Genomic DNA, 21,277 nt, shown 5'->3' with positions numbered 1-21,277 from the left:
TCTCCTGACCTCGTGATCCGCCCGTCTCGGCCTCCCAAAGTGCTGGGATTACAGGCTTGAGCCACCGCGCCCGGCCAAACCCATCTCTTTAAAAAAGAAAAACAAAAAGGTTAACTCAACTTCTTTTCAGATTCACTTACTATAAATCAAAATAAAATTCACATCCGGGTGCAGTGGCTTAAGCCTGTAATCCCAGCACTTTGGGAGGCCAAGGTGGGTGGATCACTTGAGGTCAGGAGTTCAAGACCAGCCTGGCCAACAGGGTGAAACGCTGTCTCTACTAAAAATACAAAAATTAGCCGGGCATGGTGGCACACACCTGTAATCCCAGCTATGTGGGAGGCAGAGGCAGAAGAATCGCTTGAACCCAGAGACAGAGGTTGCAGTGAGCCGAGATCGCACCACTGCACTCCACCCTGGGTGACAGAGCAAGACTGTCTCAAAAATAAACAAACAAACAAAAAAAAACAGGCCGGGGGCAGCTCATGCCTGTAATCTCAGCGCTTTGGGAGGCCGAGGTGGGTGGATCACAAGGTCAGGAGTTCGAGACCAGCCGGGCCAACATGGTGAAACCCCATCTCTACTAAAAATACGAAAATTAGGCTGGGTGCAGTGGCTCACGTTTGTAATCCCAGCACTTTGGGAGGCCAAGGTGGGTGGATCACTAGGTCAGGAGATCGAGACCATCCTGGCTAACACGGTGAAACCTCATCTCTACTAAAAATACAAAAAGTTAGCCGGGCATGGTGGCAGGTGCCTATAGTCCCAGCTACTCGGGAAGCTGAGGCAGGAGAATGGCGTGAACCAGGGAGGCAGGCTTGCAGGGAGCTGAGATCGTGCCATTGAACTCTAGCCTGGACGACAAGAACAAGACTCCATCTCAAAAAAATAAAAAATAAACAAAATTCACTTTCTAAGTTTTGTCCTCATATGCTTTTTCATATTTAAAACAAACTGATCCTTTAGGATGGTAGTTCTCCCTGGGAACGTGTTAGTGCCTTGTTAGTTATGTTAGCATGCAATGTGTTTCCATCATTGCTATTTTCAAATGAATCAGTAAGTATAACAAGCTGCTCAGTTTTTCTAATATAGTAAGTATTAGTAGTTATACCCCACATAAATAAAAGCTCTTTGGGGTTTTCAGTAAGTTTTAAGAGTGTAACAGGATCTAAAGATCAAAAGTTTGAGAACTGCTGCTTTAGACCAATACCACTCTTTTTCCTTAAAAGCACACAGTTGTATTTATTTGTCACTATTGATCCTAGTGTGGTCTCAACACTCATTGCTTATATTGTAACAAAGTAGCTTCTATTTCCCAGAGAAAATTAAGAAGGGAGGGTGGTGATGTCAGTCCTACACAAGCATTCTAAGTAGACTGGCAAAACTTGTGAACACACGCAGTACAACTTCTACCGCCGCATATATCCCTTTTATACCTCCAAGTGGCAACAAGGAAAGACCTTTTTATTTTAATGACTCAAAGCTATAGCCTTTTGAGCATGTAAAAATAAGCAAAGGTATATAAATTTTAAATTATACTTGGTAATCAGTGTGTCTGTATCTTAGAAATTAGGTGTGCAATGAATAATAATCTGTTAATCAATTCATTGTAATATTAGACCAAAAGTGTAAGTTACCCTAAAGATCTTAGAAATTATCTTCAAGGCCAGGCTCAGTGGCTCATGCCTGTAATCTCAACACTTTGGAAGGCTGAGGTGGGCAAATCACATGTGGTCAGGAGTTCAAGACCAGCCTGGCCAACATGGTAAAACCCCATCTCTACTAAAAATACAAAAATTAGCTGGGTATAGTGGTGGGCGCCTGTAATCCTAGCTACTGGGGAGGCTGAGGCAGGAGACTCACTTGAACCCAGGAGACAGAGTTTGCAGTGAGACAAAATCGCGCCACTATACTGCCTGGGTGGCAAAGTGAGATTCCATCCCCTGCCACCTGGACAAAAAAAAAAAAGAAAAGAAATTGCCATCAAGCTGGCATATTACAAAATACAATTACTGTTCTCCTGAAAGCCTATATCCCCAGTCTAATAAGAAAAACATCAGACAAATTCCAGTTGAGGGGCATCCTATAAGATACCTGACCCACATTCCAAAAATTGTCACAGCAAAGAGAAGCTTATGGAGACATGCAGCTAAGTGTAACGTGGTGTCCTAGATGGAATCGTGGAACAGAAATAGGTAAAAACTAAGGAAATCTAAATAATGTGTGGACTTAATAGTGTATGGGCCAGGTGCGGTGGCTCACGCCTGTAATCCCAGCACTTTGGGAGGCCAAGGCGAGTGGATCCCCTGAGGTTGGGAGGTTGGGACCAGCCTGGCCAACATGGTGAAACCCCGTCTCTACCAAAAATGCAAAAATTAGCTGGGTATGGTGGTGGTCACCTGTAATCCCAGCTACTCAGGAGGCTGAGGTGGGAGAATCACTTGAACGTGGGAGGCAGAGGTTGCAGTGAGCTGAGATCACGTCATTGCACTCCAGCCTGGGTGACAAAGAGGGAAACTTCATCTCAAAAATAATAATAATAATAATGTATCAGTATGGATTCATTAATTGTAACAAATGTGCCATACCAATGTAAAATGTTAATAGGGGAAACCTGGGGGTAAGGGTAGATGGGACTGTACTGTCTGCTCAATTTTCTGTAAATCAATACTGTTTTGGCTCACAGAGGCTGAGGCATAATTGTTTGAACCCAGGAGGCAGAGACTGCAGTGAGCCAGGATCGCACCAGTACACTCCAGCCTGGGTGACAGAGTGAGACTCTTTCTCAAAAAAAATAAATAAATAAAGTTTGTCAGCATAGCAATTCAATTTCATTTAACACAAATTTGTAGTTTTCATAATTTTAAACATATGAGAGTAATATGGCCAGGTGCAGTGGATCACCTGAGGTCTGGAGTTCGAAACCAGCCTGGCCAACATGGTGAAACCCTGTCTCCACTAAAAATACAAAAATTAGCTGGTGTGGTGGTGTGTGCCTGTAATCCCAGCTACTCGGGAGGCTGGAGCGGGAGAATCACTTGAGCCCAAGAAGCTAACGCTGCAATGAGCCAAGATAGCACCACTGCACTGCAGCCTGGGCAACAGAGCAAGAGTCTATCTCATAAATAAATAAGTAAAATGGATCCTGGATCTAGCTAATGGGATTGAGCTAATGTATTTCTCATTTCAGCTCCTGGTGGACCCATGTGGAAATGGGACCTCCAGATCCCATTCTGGGAGTCACTGAAGCCTTTAAGAGGGACACCAATAGCAAAAAGATGAATCTGGGAGTCGGTGCCTACCGGGATGATAGCGGAAAGCCTTATGTGCTGCCTAGCGTCCGCAAGGTGAGCTTGCTGTTCATCTCCTTCTGAGTGGGATGAATAAACTGAAGAGAGCCCTGGAGAGTGGCAGGAATAGTGCTGGACCGGGAATCAGGAGCCCTGGGCTTTAGTTCTGGCACTAATGGCATGAATCACTCGGGTTTTCTGGGCTGTAGTCTCCTTGGCTGTAAAGGTGAGAGGTTGGAACCATCTGGTTTTTTCCAAGATTGAACTTTCTTTGGTTCTGTGATCATCTATAAAACAGACATTAAATATGCTTTAGAAATGCTTAGCTATGCCTAGTTTAATCCTGAAGGTGCACAAGAGGACCAAGACTTTAAGCACTGTCTCTTGGTGAGAGGAATAGCTCTTCGTGGAGTACTATTGTTATTTTCCCTTTCTCTAACTGTGATTACCTTAATCAAACCTTTGTACACAGGCATGCTCCGTCCTTTCTTCCTGCTGAGCTATGGAATTTTTTTCACCTCTTTTGTTATATTTTTATTAGTAGCATCTTTATTCATTGACTAAATAATGTAACAAATCCCCTTAGACTAATTTTTTAAGTTATTCAGTAAGTATTTGCTACTGCAGCCTGCATCACAACCAAGCACTATTGTACATTCCCTCATTCACACTTCTCCTCAACACTGTGAGAGGTAGAAATAGTTCCTCCATTTAACAGAGGAGGAAACCGAGGCTCAGGAAGGCTAAATAACTTGCCTAGGGTAACACAACTAGTAAGGGACAGCCAGGCCTCCAATGCCAAAGCACGAAGATGTGTGGCTATCACTGTTAACCCTTTGAAGTTCTTAGACTGGCATATAGCTTGAAATGCTTCTCCTTTATGTATTTAGTTTGATTTAATCATCTTATATCTGTTTTAGGTGTTACTCTTTAACCTTGGTCTTGTGCATTCCAAGAATCTCATTTTATGTTAAATTGTAACCAAGAGAGACCATACCCATCCACATAAAACTTAACTTAAACAATAAACACAATTTTAAAAAGTAAGTATTTCTGTTCTTCAATATAAACTATCAAGCATTCTACCTACCCTTCTTCTCAGAGAGTAACTTCAAATTTTAAAAAAAAGTTTGGCCAGGCGCAGTGGCTCATGCCTGTAGTACTAGCACTTTCGGAGGCTGAGGCAGGTGGATCACCTGAGGTCAGGAGTTTGAGACCAGCCTGGCCAACATAGTGAAACCCCATATCTACTAAAAATACAAAATTAGCCGGGCATGGTGGCGGGTGCCTGTAGTCCCAGCTACTTGGGAGGCTGAAGCAGGACAATCACTTGAACCCAGGAGGTGGAGGTTACAGTGAGCCGAGATCGCGCCACTGTACTCCAGCCTGGGTGACAGAGCAAAACTCCATCTCAAAAAAAAGAGACTTTACCTCCAAAACTTAACTTATAAAACTTTAAATATTAATCATAGTAATTCCAAGTAAGGAGAAGAAACTCAATGAATGTATTTTCTCTTGTCTAGGCAGAGGCCCAGATTGCCGCAAAAAATTTGGACAAGGAATACCTACCCATTGGGGGACTGGCTGAATTTTGCAAGGCATCTGCAGAACTAGCCCTGGGTGAGAACAGCGACGTCTTGAAGAGTGGCCGGGTAAGCTGAGCAGGCCCTGGCATCATCACAGGTCTTTAACAAATTTGTAGTTATTTAAACAATTTTAGGCCAGGCGTGGTGGCTCACACCTGTAATCCCAGCACTTTGGCAGGCCAAGGCGGGCGGATCACCTGAGGTCGGGAGTTCAAGACCAGCCTGATTAACATGGAGAAACCCCGTCTCTACTAAAAATACGAAATTAGCCAGGCGTAGTGGCGTATGCCTATAATCCCAGCTACTCAGGAGGCTGAGGCAGGAGAATCACTTGAACCTGGAGGGTGGAGGTTGCGGTGAGCTGAAATCGCACCATTGCACTCCAGCCTAGGCAACAAGAGCAAAACTCTGTCTCAAAAAAAAAAATTTAAGAAATATGAAAAGATAACTTATTTTGTGTGTAATGACTATTTTGAGGAGGCCACACTATTTCTAATAATTTTTATTTGATAGTAAATTGCCATCATTAAATAAAATAATTTACATGACACCAATTCCAAAAATGTACTACTAGTAATCCTGAAAATGTGGTAGTCATTTGACTGATAGATTTGACGTTACTTTTACTGTTAGTCTCTACCTGCTTATGTTCATTTTACATTGAATTTGCTTTAGAAATGTTAATTATGCCAAGTTTTAGGCCTGCAATTAGCCCAAACCCTCATGTCCTAAGCTTCCAACTTGCACAGAAGCAGCAAAAGCAGGAAACAAGCCATGGGTGGACTTTGGGCGCTGAACCAGTCTGACAGCCCTCTGCTATCCCTTCACAGCCCATGTGGACACAGAAAAAAGACCACGCTCCCAACATGTGAACTCGTGCACATTGTGGTTCACTTTCTTTTGAAAAAAAACATGTTTTTTAATGAGTGCATTTGTATGTTTTTCTGGGTGAGCCTGGGAAGTGAAGAAAAATACAAACTAGCAACTTTAAGTCAATATTTTCTCTTCCCTTCCCCCTCTGAAAAGCCAGAATAAATACACTTTATTTACAAGACTGGTCTAAGTCCACACGTGAATTTGTTAACTCAGAGTAAAGCACACAACCTCAACCCCAGGGTTCAAGCAAGGGGAAAACAAGCACCTCCACCTCGCAGGTTCAAGCAATTCTCGTGCCTCAACCTTTCGAGTAGCTGGGATTACAGGCGTGTGCCACCATGCCCAGCTAATTTTTGTGTTTTTAGTAGAGACAGGATCTCGCCATGTTTGCCAGGCTGGTCTCGAACTCCTGACCTCAGGCGATTCACCCGCCTTGGCCTCCTAAAGTTCTGGGATTACAGGCATGAGCCACCACACCCAGCCTCTCAGTGTCTTTTTATATCTTTTATATAATTCACCCCTTTTTCATATTGGGGAGGAATTTTTGTGTTCTGAAAGTTTCCCGTGTAACATGGAATGATACTAACAGGCCATAAAGAATGAGTTTCTGAAGTACGGAAGGGTCCTGGACAGAGCAGTGCCCCTGGGCTGGTCCTGTATAGAGAGTGTCGCACATCACTAACTGTGGGTGTCTCTCCTTCAGTTTGTCACTGTGCAGACCATTTCTGGAACTGGAGCCTTAAGGATCGGAGCCAGTTTTCTGGTGAGTCTGGAAGCTTCTTCAGGAAAGAACTATAAATTCCAGATGACAAGGCTTCCTGTTGTGTGTATATTTGACTATTGATGCAGAAGTAGATTTCTTCTTCCCATGAATTTGCAGATGTCCTATTCTCTGATGAAAAAATGAAAGGACTTTGAAGAAATTACAAGAAAGATATAGTAGTGATTATGATAAATTAAGTTCACTAGGAACTATTTACTAGAGAGCTTTTGCATTTTAACTTGTTTAATCCTTGTGACAGAGGTACAATTAACCCCATTTACAAGTGAAGAAAGCAAGACCCAGAAAGGTCCTTGGCTACACAGCCAGTATAACTGTCGGAGACTATTCCAACCCAGGCAGTCTTACTGCTGAGTCAATACTGCTTAACCATTGAGAGAAACTGGGTTTCAGTGGAGAAAAATGTTCCCTCAGTAAAACATGTCAACATTTTTTTGCCTCTCCTTTGTTCATTTTTCTGTTTCCTTTCGTCCCATCTTTTAGCAAAGATTTTTTAAGTTCAGCCGAGATGTCTTTCTGCCCAAACCAAGCTGGGGAAACCACACACCCATCTTCAGGGATGCTGGCATGCAGCTACAAGGTTATCGGTATTATGACCCCAAGACTTGCGGTTTTGACTTCACAGGCGCTATGGAGGATATTTCAGTAAGTGTGGCTTTCAGGGTGAGAGAGGTGAATAAAACTCCTTGCTTGCAGACATTTGATGTCTCCCACCATGTTCCTATATCTGAGTTAAAATACTGGGGAAGAGGTGATTCCCAGACTTCTGGTTACCTTTGTTAGTTATCAAATGATGACAATCCTGTGGCATTTCAGATAAACTGTTTCCCTTAAAGCTGCAAAGTCGTCTCTTGGCTGTTTTCTCTTTAGAAAATACCAGAGCAGAGTGTTCTTCTTCTGCATGCCTGCGCCCACAATCCCACGGGAGTGGACCCGCGTCCGGAACAATGGAAGGAAATAGCAACAGTGGTGAAGGTGAGGAGGATGAACTCACTGGCGACAGTTCTGTGTTTAGTAACCAGCTTTGGAGGCTTAATTTGGCAATGTCTTAACGGAGAGTCTTAACCTTGAACCTGCGTGAAATGTCCATACAGGTGGATAAGCTGCCAGAAAAGGGCTCCCCATTTGCGTGATTAGCAGTTCTGGGATTGATGACGCATGAGCATTTGAAAGTAATTTTTTCTGGCCAGGCGCGGTGGTTCACGCCTGTAATCCCAGCACTTTGGGAGTCCTAGGCAGGTGGATCACCTGAGGTCAGTTCGAGACCAGCTTGGCCAACATGGAGAAACCCCGTCTCTACTAAAAATACAAAATTAACTGGGCGTAGTGGCCCATGCCTGTAATCCTAGCTACTTAGGAGGCTGAGGCAGGAGAATCACTTCAACCTAGGAGGTGGAGATTGTGGTGAGCCAGGATCGTGCCACTGCACTCCAGCCTGAGCAACAAGAGCAAAACTCTGTCTCTAAAAAAGAAAATAATTTTTTTCCTCATCCTGGTTGTAGGGAACTCTGATAAAACCTGTCTACTGACCCCAGGGTGTCTGCTGTTGATGCCTACATTCACCCTGGTCAGTGGTTGCTTAGTGATCTGTTTAAACACCTTTTCATGTCCTTTTCTTTGCAGCATCGCCATGATCACTCTAAAAGTGTAGACAGCTGTCAGAGAAGACGCTAGTCAAAATTCCTAGGGAAGAAAATATTATTCCTGTTGTCTCATCTCCTTGTTTTCCCTTTTCACTCCTTTTCATTCCCCTTTCTTTTCTCTCTCTCTCTCTTTTTTTTCTTTTGAGACAGAGTCTCACTCTGTCACCGTAAGCCAGAACACAGTGGCACAGTCATGGCTCACAGCAACCTCTACCTTCAGGGTTCAAAAAATCCTCCTAGCTCAGCCCCTGAGTCGCTGGGACTGCAGACATGTGTGCCACACCTGCCTGGCTAATTATTTCTAGTTCTTATAGAGACACCATCTCACTTTGTTGCCCAGGCTGATCTCAAACTCCTGGGCTCAAGCGATCCTCCCACCTTGGCCTCCCAAAGTGCAGGGATTATAGACATGGGCCACCATGCCTGGCCAGTTTCCCTTTCTTTAACTTCTGTCAAATATAAGCTGCACAGAGAATGAGACAGAAACAGCATTTGGAAAGCACTTTCAAGATAAAATGGTTCTAATGAGGTTGTCTCGTGAGCCCTGGGTGTAAGATGAGTCTTCCAGGATGACGTTAGCCCCAGAAAAGGCTTATTGTGCTTATTGGGACCATGCCCACCTCACAGAAACGTCTTTCAGATTTTTATAAACATCTAGGGCCTCTTCAGACAGACTGCTGAAGCTTCGATCTTTTGTTCCTTCTCAGAAAAGGAATCTCTTTGCGTTCTTTGACATGGCCTACCAAGGCTTTGCCAGTGGTGATGGTGATAAGGATGCCTGGGCTGTGCGCCACTTCATCGAACAGGGCATTAATGTTTGTCTCTGCCAATCATACGCCAAGAACATGGGCTTATATGGTAAGCTACAGCACCCAGCATGACACATGTTCTCATGCTAGGAGAGAATGCCACGAAGGCATAGAGTTTTTGGTGGGGGGGGATGTCCATCCATGTCCACGTCCCTCCCTACCCTAAGATGAAAGACTGGTATCGTAGATTTTACTGATTTTCTTAGCCATATATTCTTCAGTATTCTTAAATTTTTCCAGCAAAGGAAACTGATTACTGCTTCTCTAAACAAAAAGTAACAAATCCGTCAGCCGAGAAGATAGATACAATAAAAAATATCTTTGAATACTCTGAGTACTCAAAACTTCCTTGTGCCTCAGTTCACCATTCTGGTTGTTGAAAGCTTTTTATTTATAATAAAGTTATTTTGGGGCCCTTTGGATGGAAACAGATAATACGTAGCAAATACACTCACGATTTGCTTTAGCACATTAGATAGTAGAAGTAGAAGACGAGATCCATTTTTGTCTTTCAGGTGAGCGTGTAGGAGCCTTCACTATGGTCTGCAAAGATGCGGATGAAGCCAAAAGGGTAGAGTCACAGTTGAAGATCTTGATCCGTCCCATGTATTCCAACCCTCCCCTCAATGGGGCCCGGATTGCTGCTGCCATTCTGAACACCCCAGATTTGCGAAAACAATGGTAAAGGCTTATGCCACTCCCCAGCCACCCACCTGTTCCCACCACTGCTCCTTCAAAGCTAGTTTATAATTGACCTCTAGTGATGTACAGTACCCCATAGATTCCATATGCGAAAGCAGGGAAGGGAGCAAAAAATGTGCATTCCTTTTTTAAAAAATTGAGGCTGGGTGCGGTGTCTTATGCCTGTAATCCTAGCACTTTGGGAGGCCGAGTTGGGTGGCTCACCTGAGGTTGGGAGTTTGAGACCAGCCTGACCAACATGGAGAAACCCTGTCTCTACTGAAAATACAAAATTAGCCAGGTGTGGTTGGTGCATGCCTGTAATCCCAGCTACTCAGGAGGCTGAGGCAGGAGAATTGCTTGAACCTGGGAGGCGGAGGTTGCAGTGAGCCGAGATTGCACCATTGCACTCCAGCCTGGGCAACAAGAGCAAAACTCTGTTTCAAAAAATATATATATATATATATAGAGAGAGAGAGAGAGAGAGAGAGATTGGTTGAGACAGGGTCTTGCTCTGTCACCCAGGCTGGAGTGCAGTGTTACAATCCTAAGTCACTGTAACTTTGTACTTCTGGCCTCAAACAGTCCTCCAGCCTCAGCCTCCCAAGTATTTGTTAGGACTTTGAACCAAATTGGTTGGTATTTCTCTGTAAGAGACAGACATAATTTTTAATTGGTAGTTCCTTTTATTCCGTTATTTCCATGTTAAATAGAACCTGCTTTCCCCTAAAATCAGTTCCAAATTAAGTACCTTACATAGGAAAATTTCCTTAAAAACATATTTTTGTGTCCTAATAATTGCTAGCATTGAATCAGTATTTTTGCATATCTTTGTGTTTTATTGTAGAGACAAGGACTTGCTGTCTTGCCCAGGCCGATCTCCTCAAACTCCTGGGCTCAAATGATCCTCCCACCATGGGCTCCCTAAGTGCTGAGATTGCAGGTGTGAGCCACTGCACTCAGCCTGTTTTTTATTATCTGTACTATTTGACTCTCAACATCTGTTCTGTGAATTAGTGTTACGCAATCTTTTTGACCACAATCCACATAAGAAATATATTTAAGGCCACTGTGCCCAGCCAATTGCATCTTACTAAGTTGAATTTAACATACTAAGCCAGGCAACGTGGTTCACACCTATAATCCCAGCATGCACTTTGGGAGGCCAAGGTGGGTGGATCCCTTGAATCCAAGAGTTCGAGACCAGCCTGGGCAACATAGCAAGACTGTGTCTCTATTAAAATAAAAGAAAATAAAAAAATAAAAAAATAACCTACCAATGGGTCATGACACATAATTTAGAAAACACTGCTCTAGAAAGGGATTGGCAAACTGTTCTGAGAGTCAATCCAGTTTGCTTCCTATTCTTGTAAAGTTTTATTGGAACACAGCTGTACCCATCTATTTATGCGTTTTATATAGCTACTTCTTTGCTGCCATGGCCAAGTAAGCAGTTGTAGCAGGCAGAGACCATATGGCCCGTAAAGCCTAAAATAATTACTCTTTGGCCATTTACAGAAAGTATGCCAATCCCTACTCTATGAGTTCATAAAACCATGATGCCTGTGGAAGGCGTGATTTGTTATATGAGTTTATCCTGTGTAGCTGCTTAGTTGAGAGGTCACATCTCTGAGCAGCTCTTGGGTAGAAAAGCTAAATCTGCTATCTCTAAGAAACTTGATATGTACCTCCCCTAGTCATCATGTTGCAACTATTTTTTCTATCTTCAGTTTCTGTCTCATGAACAGTAAAGTAAATAATAAGAGTCTGGTTCAGGATAGGTTTTTTTTGTTTTTTTGTTTTGTTTTGTTTTTTCCTTTTGATTTTTTTTTTTTTTTTTTTTTTTTTTGAGACGGAGTCTCGCTCTGTCGCCCAGGCTGGAGTGCAGTGGCCGGATCTCAGCTCACTGCAAGCTCCGCCTCCCGGGTTTACGCCATTCTCCTGCCTCAGCCTCCGAGTAGCTGGGACTACAGGCGCCCACCACCTCGCCCGGCTAGTTTTTTTTTGTATTTTTTAGTAGAGACGGGGTTTCACCGTATTAGCCAGGATGGTCTCGATCTCCTGACCTCACGCCCATCTCGGCCTCCCAAAGTGCTGGGACTACAGGCTTGAGCCACCGCGCCCGGCCTCCTTTGGATTTTTTTATAAAGACAAGGTCTCACTGTGTTATCCAGGCCAGTCTCAAACTCCTGGGCTCAAGTCATCCTCCCACCTCAGCCTTCCAAAGTGCTGGGATTACAGCTGTGAGCCGCCGCACCCAGCTCAGGATAGTTCTTTATGAAGTCTCGCTCTGTCGCCCAGGCTGGAGTGCAGTGGCCGGATCTCAGCTCACTGCAAGCTCCGCCTCCCGGGTTTACGCCATTCTCCTGCCTCAGCCTCCGAGTAGCTGGGACTACAGGCGCCCACCACCTCGCCCGGCTAGTTTTTTTTTGTATTTTTTAGTAGAGACGGGGTTTCACCGTATTAGCCAGGATGGTCTCGATCTCCTGACCTCACGCCCATCTCGGCCTCCCAAAGTGCTGGGACTACAGGCTTGAGCCACCGCGCCCGGCCTCCTTTGGATTTTTTTATAAAGACAAGGTCTCACTGTGTTATCCAGGCCAGTCTCAAACTCCTGGGCTCAAGTCATCCTCCCACCTCAGCCTTCCAAAGTGCTGGGATTACAGCTGTGAGCCGCCGCACCCAGCTCAGGATAGTTCTTTATGATATAATAGGTTCATGCTAGACCTACCAAAAAATTGACTACTTTTTAAGTCATATTTTTTTGCAGCATGATATTAACATGTAAGTATATTTCAGAAAGTTTGTGAAAGGGAAAAAATTAACCATAACTCTAGCTATTCAAACTCAACTTTTTTTTTTCACTTGCCCATTGTTTGTTTGTTTGTTGTTTATTTGTTTTTTAAGTTTGTGTGTGTGGTTTTTCGGGTGTTTTGTTTTGTTTTGTTTGTTTGTTTGTTTTTGAGACAGAGTTTTGCTCTTGTTGCCCAGGCTGGAGTGCAATGGCACAATCTTGCCTCACTGCAACCTCCGCCTCCTGGGTTCAAGCGATTCTCCTGCCTCAGCCTCCTGAGTAGCTGGGATTACAGGCATGGGCTACCACGGCCGGCTAATTTTGTATTTTTAGTAGAGACGGGGTTTCTCCGTGTTGATCAGGCCGGTCTCGAACTCCCGACCTTAGGTGATCCGCTCGTCTCGGCCTCCCAAAGTACTGGGATTACAGGCGTGAACCACCAGGCCCAGCCACCCATTGTTATCTGTAGTTGTGACATACTGTTATATATGTATGAGCAAGACTGGTTTTGGTTTTGTCACTTAGAATTATACTAAACTTTTTTTACTTAATATTTTCTAAAATATTTTCATATTCTCTGGTTATGAAGATTTTTTTAATGCATGCATTTCAATACACAATTTGAGAGTCTGTAGTTGACAAAGATGCCAGACTGTGTTAATGACTACTCTCAGGGTGGTTATAATCCGATGACAAAGATACACACACGACTTTCTTCTTCTTGTTGTTTTTGAGAGAATCTTGCTGTGTGGCCCAGGTTGGAGTGCAGTGCCACAATCTCGGCTCACTGCAACCTCCGCCTCATGGGTTCAAGCAATTCTCCTGCCTCAGGCTCCCCTGAGCTGGGATCACAGGCACCCACCGCCATGCCTGGCTAATTTCTGTATTTTTAGTAGAGACGGTTTCACCACCTGCGGTAGCTTCGCTCATTGTAGATTCGTAGTACATTTTCTAAGTTGTGAAGATGAGAATGTATATTTCATCCATGTCAAAAATGAGGTCATTTTTTTTGTTTAACCCACAGCTTTTACCTTAATCTTAGTAGGTTTTAGAGTGATTCATTCACTTTTCTTAATACGTATGCAATTACAATGGGGTTACATCCCAGTAAGCCTGTCATAAATTAAAAATGCATTTAAGGCCAGGCTTATGTCTGTAATCCTAGCACTTTGGGAGGCTAAGGTGGGAGAATCACGTGAGCCCAGGAGTTCCAGACCAACCTGGGCAAATAGGGAGACCCTGTCTCTACAGAAAAAAAAAATATTAGCGAGGCATGGTGGAATGCACTTGTGGTCCCACCCCTTGGGAGACTGAGGCTGCAGTGAGCCAAGATCATACCATTGTACTCCAGCTGGGTGATAGACTAAGACCCTGTATCTTAAAAAAAAAAAAAAAAAAAAAAAAAAAAAAAAAAACGGGCCAGGTGTGGTGGCTAACATTTGTAATCCCAGCACTTTGGGAGGCCAAAGCAGAAAGATTGCTTGAACCTCGGAGTTTGAAACCAAACCGGGCAACATGGCAAAACCCCATCTCTACATTTTTTTTTTAGAAAAAGAAAAGAAAATGCATTTAATACGCTTAACCTACCAAACATCATAGCTTACCCTAGCATACTTTAAACATGCTCAGAACAGGTATTAGACTACAGTTGAGCAAAATCATCTGACACAAAGTCATTTTATAATGAAGTGCTGAATGTCACATGTAATTTATTCAGTAATGTACTGAAAGAAACAAAATGGCTGTATGGATACTTAAAGTACGGTTTCTATTGAATGCATATTGCTTTTGTGCCATCATAAAGCTGAAAAATTGTAAGTCAAGGACTGTCTCTACTCAAATGTGTTAAGTGTTTTAGTTGCCTGATGGAAATAGTGTTCTGATATAAAACAGAATGCTATAAAATAGCTTTCTTCCCTGGCCAGTGACAGCCTGTGATTCACTCATGGCCTGAGAATTGAGGCACACTAGGGGAGCGCTCAGGCGGGGGGTGAAAATGCTGCAAACTCCGGCATATCTGTCAGTGCTTAGGCAGAATGAGCTGCATCTCGGGATTTCTTTACAGGTTGCAAGAAGTAAAAGGCATGGCCGACCGCATCATTGGCATGCGGACTCAACTGGTCTCCAACCTCAAGAAGGAGGGTTCCACCCACAACTGGCAACACATCACTGACCAAATTGGCATGTTCTGTTTCACAGGGTTAAAACCTGAACAGGTGAGTGATTCTGATTTCTCTGCAGCAGACTAACTGATCAGTCTTTGCAAACCAGAAGGATTCTTTTTTTTTTCTTTTTTCTTTTTTATTTAATGTTTTTGGGTTTTTTGTATTGTTTTGGTTTGGTTTGGTTTGGCTTTTTGTTTTTGTTTTGAGACAGTCTCGCTCTGACACCCAGGCTGGAGTGTAGTGGTGCAATCTCAGCTCACTGCAACCTCCACCTCCCAGGGCTTAAGTGATCCTCCTGCCTCAGCCTCTCGAGCAGCTGGGACTACAAGTGAGTGCCACCACACCTGGCTAATTTTTGTATTTTTTGTAGACACGTAGCTTTGCCATGTTGCCCAGACTTGTCTTGAACTCCTGGACTCAAGCAATCCACCCACATTGGTCTCCCAAACTACTGGGATTATAGGTGTGAGCCACTGAACCCAGCCCCAGAAGGATTCTTCATAGATTACCCACCTATTCAAAGTTAACCTAAAAATAGTTAAAACAGTTACTTTGGAGCCCTTCTGGGTAAAAGTATTGTAATACTTTTTAGCATTTATTTTGCTTTCTTTTTTTTTTTTTTTTTTTTTTTTTTTTTTTTTTTTAGTTTTTTACCTCTCTGTATCCCCCATGAACTCACAAACCTCTAAAGAGCAGAGCTTGTTTTGGTCATGTTCATGATCACTGTTGCTTCCCCCAAGAGAGCAACAGGAGAAATAGCTGTTTCATAATTGAATCCTGGCTCTGGTGAATCTAAAGGTGTTTTTTCCCCATCTATTTATGCCTCAGAATTCATCATCCTACTTTAAAGTAGCTTTTTTTTTGGAAATGAAGTCTCACTCTGTCACCCAGACTGGAGTGCAGTGGCGCAATCTTGGCTCACTGCAGCCTCTGCCTCCCAGGTTCCAGGTTCCAGCTATTCTCCTGCCTCAGCCTCCTGAATAGCTGGGATTACAGGCGTGAGCCACCACGCCCAGCCTTAAAGTAGCTTGCTTTCTTATTTTATTCCAAGTTAACAGCAAATTCTGGGAAAAGGGTTTAAGCGAGGAAACAGAACTTTAATAAGTTGGCTGCTGTACCATGCCAGGCCAGGGAGAATTCCCCCTACCGGGAAGAGGTACCCAAACTCTTTCTTCTCTGCAGGTGGAGCGACTGACCAAGGAGTTCTCCATCTACATGACCAAGGACGGCCGCATATCTGTGGCAGGGGTCACCTCCGGCAACGTGGGCTACCTTGCCCATGCCATTCACCAGGTCACCAAGTAATGTCCCTGGTGCAAGGAAACAGAGACAACCTTTCTGTCTTCAGCCTCTGCTATTGAGAGCTTCACACAGACAATGAGAGAGGGTGGATGGTGGTGAGTGGATCATTTCTTTCAACCACAGTGTGTAACACTCGGCATATGAATGTTTCTCCGAAAAGAACATGTAGTGACACAGGGCAGAGGCATCCGTGGCTGGCATCTGGAACATTAAACCAAACTCTCTCGCCTGTCCTTTTATCTCCAACTTTTCTCAAAGAGTTTACATGTGCAAGAAAGTCATCACACCAAAAAACCTGTCAATTATGCCATTGCAATATTTCAGAAGCTTTAACTGAAGTGTCAGGTTCTTTGTGAGAAATAGCACACGTTAGAGGCTTTGAGAGAAGACCTAGTTCTGTCATGAACAGTCGGCCTTCTGTCTGTCCTCCCATCTTGGAGCAACCTTATCAACAGGCCGCACTGCAGAAATGATGTTTTATGAAAACCAATGAGGCTGCTGCCACTCCAGCAAGGAAAATAATGCAGTTTCTTGTCTTATGTAAGAAAAAGAGTTCTTTTCCTTATGTACCAACATTTTTAACTACTGCAGATTTTCATCCCATTCTACTGCTTGACTGACCATCAACTCCATCCTATCAAGATTTATTTAAGAATGAAGAACATAATTTTCTGCTGATGTCATACCCTCACCTTTCTCAGCAAAGAATAGTGGAGAGTAGGAAACTGTACTTTATCTAGGCATCCTCTTGAATGATTGTGTAAGTTTCTCTGGTTGGGATGTTGTCTCTGTCCAGTTGGACCTCCTCCCTTGGTTGAATGTGGTATACAGCCACTCATCTCACGCTGTGAGTCCAGTGGCGCAGGGTGGTACCAGGAAAGAGGATATTCTAGGCTTTGTGTGCTGCTAGCTGGGTTCAGGTTTCACCCACTGGAAAGAACCACCATCTGCTCTAACCATGTAGACTTATTGCGGCCTGGTTTCTCTGTTACAATAAAATTACTGTAGACCCAACTACTGTCTACTAAGTTATCTTTTTTCTTTAATGGGAGGAAGGAGTAAGAGTGGGTAAATAAATATCCTAGGAGTTTGGAATCGTGTAGCTGATCATAAGTCAGTAGATGTAGCCACTATTCCAAATATTGGCTAAAGATTGGTTGTTTTCTTCTTCATGTTGCCATTCAGTTTGTCCAGTCCAAAGATGCTGAGAATGTGGGTGTAATCTCTTGGACCTTGTGGGGAACAAATGGAGTCCCATGAAGGATCCTGTGGATATAGGCAAGGGGTAGAAGGGATGGAGGAGAAGTGACAACTTCAGTGGTCTATAGGAGCCAAATAGGTAATGTGAATAAAAAGTGGTGTGAACTGGATTTACGATGATCAGTGGTGATCAACCCTCATCCTCAGCATTGAGGAGCAGTAGCGAAGTGACAGGAACTGTGAGGATGAACGCCCAAGGTGGTAGGTCTTACATTTTTCAAGAGAAATGGAAATCTTGATTTCTATGGGTGGTCTGTTGGTGCTTAAAAGTTGGCAACTGGTTCAATTTTTTAAAAATGATTTGGGCCGGGCATGGTGGCTCATGCCTGTAATCCTAGCACTGTGGGAGGCCGAGGTGGGCAGATCACCTGAGGTCGGGAGTTCAAGACCAACATGACGAACATGGAGAAACCCTGTCTCTACTAAAAATACAAAATTAGCTGGGCGTGGTGGCGCATGCCTGTAATCCCAGCTACTCAGGAGGCTGAGGCAGGAGAGTCACTTGAATCCAGGAGGCAGAGATTGCGGTGAGCCGAGATCACACCATTGCACTCCAGCCTTGGCAACAAGATCAAAACTCCATCTCAAAAAAAAAAGGAAAAAAATGATTTGGAAGCAGGGTGCAGATTGGAAGCAGGGTGCAGATGGTAAACTGCAATTCTGTGTCCTCTGATGTAGGTCACATGCCCCTGTCAACAGACATCCAGCACTGGCACCTGTGTGACATCAGCCCTGCTTATAGTATTTTGTCCCTTCCACTCAGTGCAAGGAGCCTTTCATTATGGGACAGTGACCAGCCAGATAAGCAATGGAGCAGGAGCCAGGCCCAGAGACCCTCCACAGTGTCCCCATGGTTGCTGGGATGGGGAAGCAGGCTCAACTTGTTCTTTCCCTCTTGCTTTCTCCTGAGGGAACACTGCATGGCAGGTCAGGGGTCGCTCCGACCCTTTGCTTCTCTGTGTTCCTGTTACTAGTGGACATTCCAAGGTGGTGAAAGGATGTGTGAAAGGACTGGTTCACTGGATATCTCTATCTGAAAAGGGGAAACAATAGACATCTTAGTCCGCTGCTCTACAAAGGTACTGACTGCCTAGGTTAGGAGAAACTGAAGTTCTCTCTGTCTGGAGCAAAAATGGTTGAAAGTTGGCTGCCAAGACCTCAACTAATTGCGAAAGGAACTTAACCCCCACCCCCTGGTCTCACTCTGTCGCCCAGGCTGTAGTACAGTGGTGTGATCTCAGCTCACTGCAACTTCCACCTCCCGGGTTCAAGCAATTCTTCTGCCTCAGCCTCCCAAGTAGCTGAGACTACAGGTGTGTGCCACCACACCCAGCTGATTTTTTGTAGTTTTAGTAGAGACAGGGTTCCACCATGTTGGCCAGGATGGTCTTGATCTCCTGACGTCGCAATGCACCTGCCTCAGCCTTCCGAAGTGCTGGGATTACAGGCGTGAGCCACCACACCCAGCCTGACCTTGTTATTTTTAAACATGTGTACTACCACCTTACACTGGACTAAGTCCCATTCATCATGTGGTGTCTGCAGCTTGATGGTTTTCTGAGAAGGTCAGAACATTGGCCCACAGCCTTTTCCTAGTTCCCTAGACTGGGTCTAAAATGTTAATATTCTCCAATCTGAGAGTAGTTTGCCTGCTCAGAGAGAATAGTCATACCTTTTTTTTTTTTTTTTTTTTTTTTTTTTTTTTTTTGTATTTTTAGTAGACACAGGGTTTCTCCGTGTTGGTAAGGCTGGTCTTGAACTCCTGACCTTAGGTGATCCACCTGCCTCAGCCTCCCAAAGTTCTGGGATTACAGGCATGAGCCACCGCACCCAGCCACCTTTGTTTCATTATAATTCAAGGTAGAATAGTTCCCAAATCTAGATCATTTATTTAAAATACTGGTTCTCTGGCCTCACCTCTTGGGCACTCCGATTCAGCATGTCTAAAAGAAAGCTTGAGAATCTATTTTATTAAATAAAAAAAAACTGCAGTTGATTCAAATATAACTCACCCATAGATCAGCTATTGGGAACTGTCAACCTGAACTGTTTCAGTTAAACATCTAAGCAACCAAAGTCCAACTTACTCAGCCAACTTGAGAGTTTATTCTAAGTCTTTTTTCTGGACTTTTTTTTTTTTTTTTTTCATAGAAATTACTAGGGTTTTTTTTCTTTTTTTTTTTCTTTTTTTTTTTTTTTTTTTTGTTATTATTTTTTTTAATGAGACCAGGTCTTGCTATGTTGCCCAGGCTGGTCTCAAACTCTTGCACTCAAACAATCCACCCACCTTGGCCTCCCAAAGTGCTGGGATTACAGGTGTGAGCCACCACACCCAGCCTATTGGTTTATTTATACCTAATGATAACTGAAAGACCAATCGTTTCTTTTTCAAAATATCTTATAAAAATGCTGAAAACGGCCGGGCACGGTGACTCATGCCTGTAATCCCAGCACTTCGGGAGGCCGAGGCGGGCAGATCACGAGGTCAGGAGATTGAGACTATCCTGGCTAACACGGTGAAACCCCATCTCTACTAAAAATACAAAAAATTAGCCAGGTGTGGTGGTGGGCGCCTGTGGTCCCAGCTACTTGGGAAGCTGAGGCAGGAGAATGGTGTGAAAATGGGAGGCGGAGCTCGCAGTGAGCCAAGATTGCGCCACTGCACTCCAGCCTGCGAGACAGCGAGATTCCATCTCAAAAAAAAAAAAAAAAAAAGTGTTGAAAACAGTAGTTTTTATTGATAACAGTAAGGTATGCTCATTTCAGAAAATTTTAAATTCCTCAAATGCCTACCATTTGGAAATAACCGTTGTTTATACTGAATGGTCTTCATTGGTTTTTCCATGCAAATATTTACATGGTAGAGATTGTACTACTAATATAATTTTGGCTGGGCATAGTGACTTGGGCCTGTAATCCCAACTACCCAGGAGGCTGAGGTGGGAGGATCACTTGAGCCCAGGAGTTTGAGGCTGCAGTGAGCTATGATCTAAGTGAAAAGAATGAGCTTTGACCCCCTACTTAGCAACATATACAAAAGTTTATTCAAGATGGATCAAAGACTTAAATGTGGAAGGTGAAACAAAACTTCTAGAAAAAAAAGTAGGCACAGGCACCATGGCTCATGCCTGTAATCCTAGCTCTTTGGGAAGCTGAGGCAGGAGAGTTGCTTAAGCCCAGGTGTTCAAGACCAGACTGGGCAACATGGTCAGACTCCGTCTCTTAAAAAAGGAAAAAGAGGCCGGGCGCGGTGGCTCAAGCCTGTAATCCCAGCACTTTGGGAGGCCGAGACGGGCGGATCACGAGGTCAGGAGATCGAGACCATCCTGGCTAACACGGTGAAACCCCGTCTCTACTAAAAAATACAAAAAACTAGCCGGGCGAGGTGGCGGGCGCCTGTAGTCCCAGCTACTCGGGAGGCTGAGGCAGGAGAATGGCATAAACCTGGGAGGCAGAGCTTGCAGTGAGCTGAGATCCGGCCACTGCACTCCAGCCTGGGCGACAGAGCGAGACTCCATCTCAAAAAGGAAAAAGGGCAGGATGCAGTGGCTCATGCTTGTAATCCCAACACTTTGGGAAGCCAAGGCAGGGGATTACCGGAGGGTCAGGAGTTCGAGACCAGCCTGGCCAACGTGGTAAAACCCCGTCTCTACTAAAAAAATATATAAAAATTAGCCGGGCATGGTGGCGTGTGCCTGTAATCCCAATTACTCAGGAGGCTGAGGCAGGAGAATCACTTGAACCCAGGAGGTGAAGGTTGCAGTGAGCCAAGATTGCCATCATTGAACTCCAGCGTGATCAACAAGAGTGAAACTCCGTCTTAAAAAAAGGCGGGGGCTGGGTGCAGTGGCTCACTCCTGTAATCCCAGCACTTTGGGAGGCCGAGACAGATGGATCACGAGGTCAGGAGTTTGAGACCAGCCTGACCGACATAGTGAAACCCCATCTCTACTAAAAATACAAAAATTAGCTGGGTATGGTGGTGCGCGTCTGCAATCCCAGCTACTCAGGAGACTGAGGCAGGAGAATCGCTTGACTTGGATCCGGGAGGCAGAGGTTGCAGTGAGCCAAGATTGCACCCCTGCACTCC

The 21,277-nt window shown here is 44.2% G+C and overlaps 1 protein-coding gene across 1 annotated transcript in view; it reads left to right on the top strand.

The window, feature by feature from the left end:
* GOT2 (glutamic-oxaloacetic transaminase 2) overlaps positions 1–16,941 on the top strand; it is a 24,797-nt gene extending 7,856 nt beyond the window's left edge. Inside the window, exons 2-10 of the mRNA XM_017878959.1 lie at positions 3,191–3,347; positions 4,814–4,942; positions 6,456–6,515; positions 7,017–7,178; positions 7,404–7,508; positions 8,884–9,034; positions 9,501–9,666; positions 14,526–14,676; positions 15,808–16,941. Coding sequence (XP_017734448.1) covers positions 3,191–3,347; positions 4,814–4,942; positions 6,456–6,515; positions 7,017–7,178; positions 7,404–7,508; positions 8,884–9,034; positions 9,501–9,666; positions 14,526–14,676; positions 15,808–15,930 — 1,204 coding nt within the window. The 3' untranslated portion in view covers positions 15,931–16,941. The remainder of the gene's footprint in view (positions 1–3,190; positions 3,348–4,813; positions 4,943–6,455; positions 6,516–7,016; positions 7,179–7,403; positions 7,509–8,883; positions 9,035–9,500; positions 9,667–14,525; positions 14,677–15,807) is intronic.
* The last annotated feature ends 4,336 nt before the right edge of the window (positions 16,942–21,277 follow it).

Source organism: Rhinopithecus bieti, unplaced genomic scaffold (assembly GCF_001698545.2).
Source record: "Rhinopithecus bieti isolate Rb0 unplaced genomic scaffold, ASM169854v2 scaffold_11161, whole genome shotgun sequence".
Classification (NCBI taxonomy): Eukaryota; Metazoa; Chordata; class Mammalia; order Primates; family Cercopithecidae; genus Rhinopithecus; species Rhinopithecus bieti.
The sequence above is the reverse complement of the archived record's forward strand: the minus strand, read 5'-3'. Positions and strand labels throughout refer to the sequence as shown.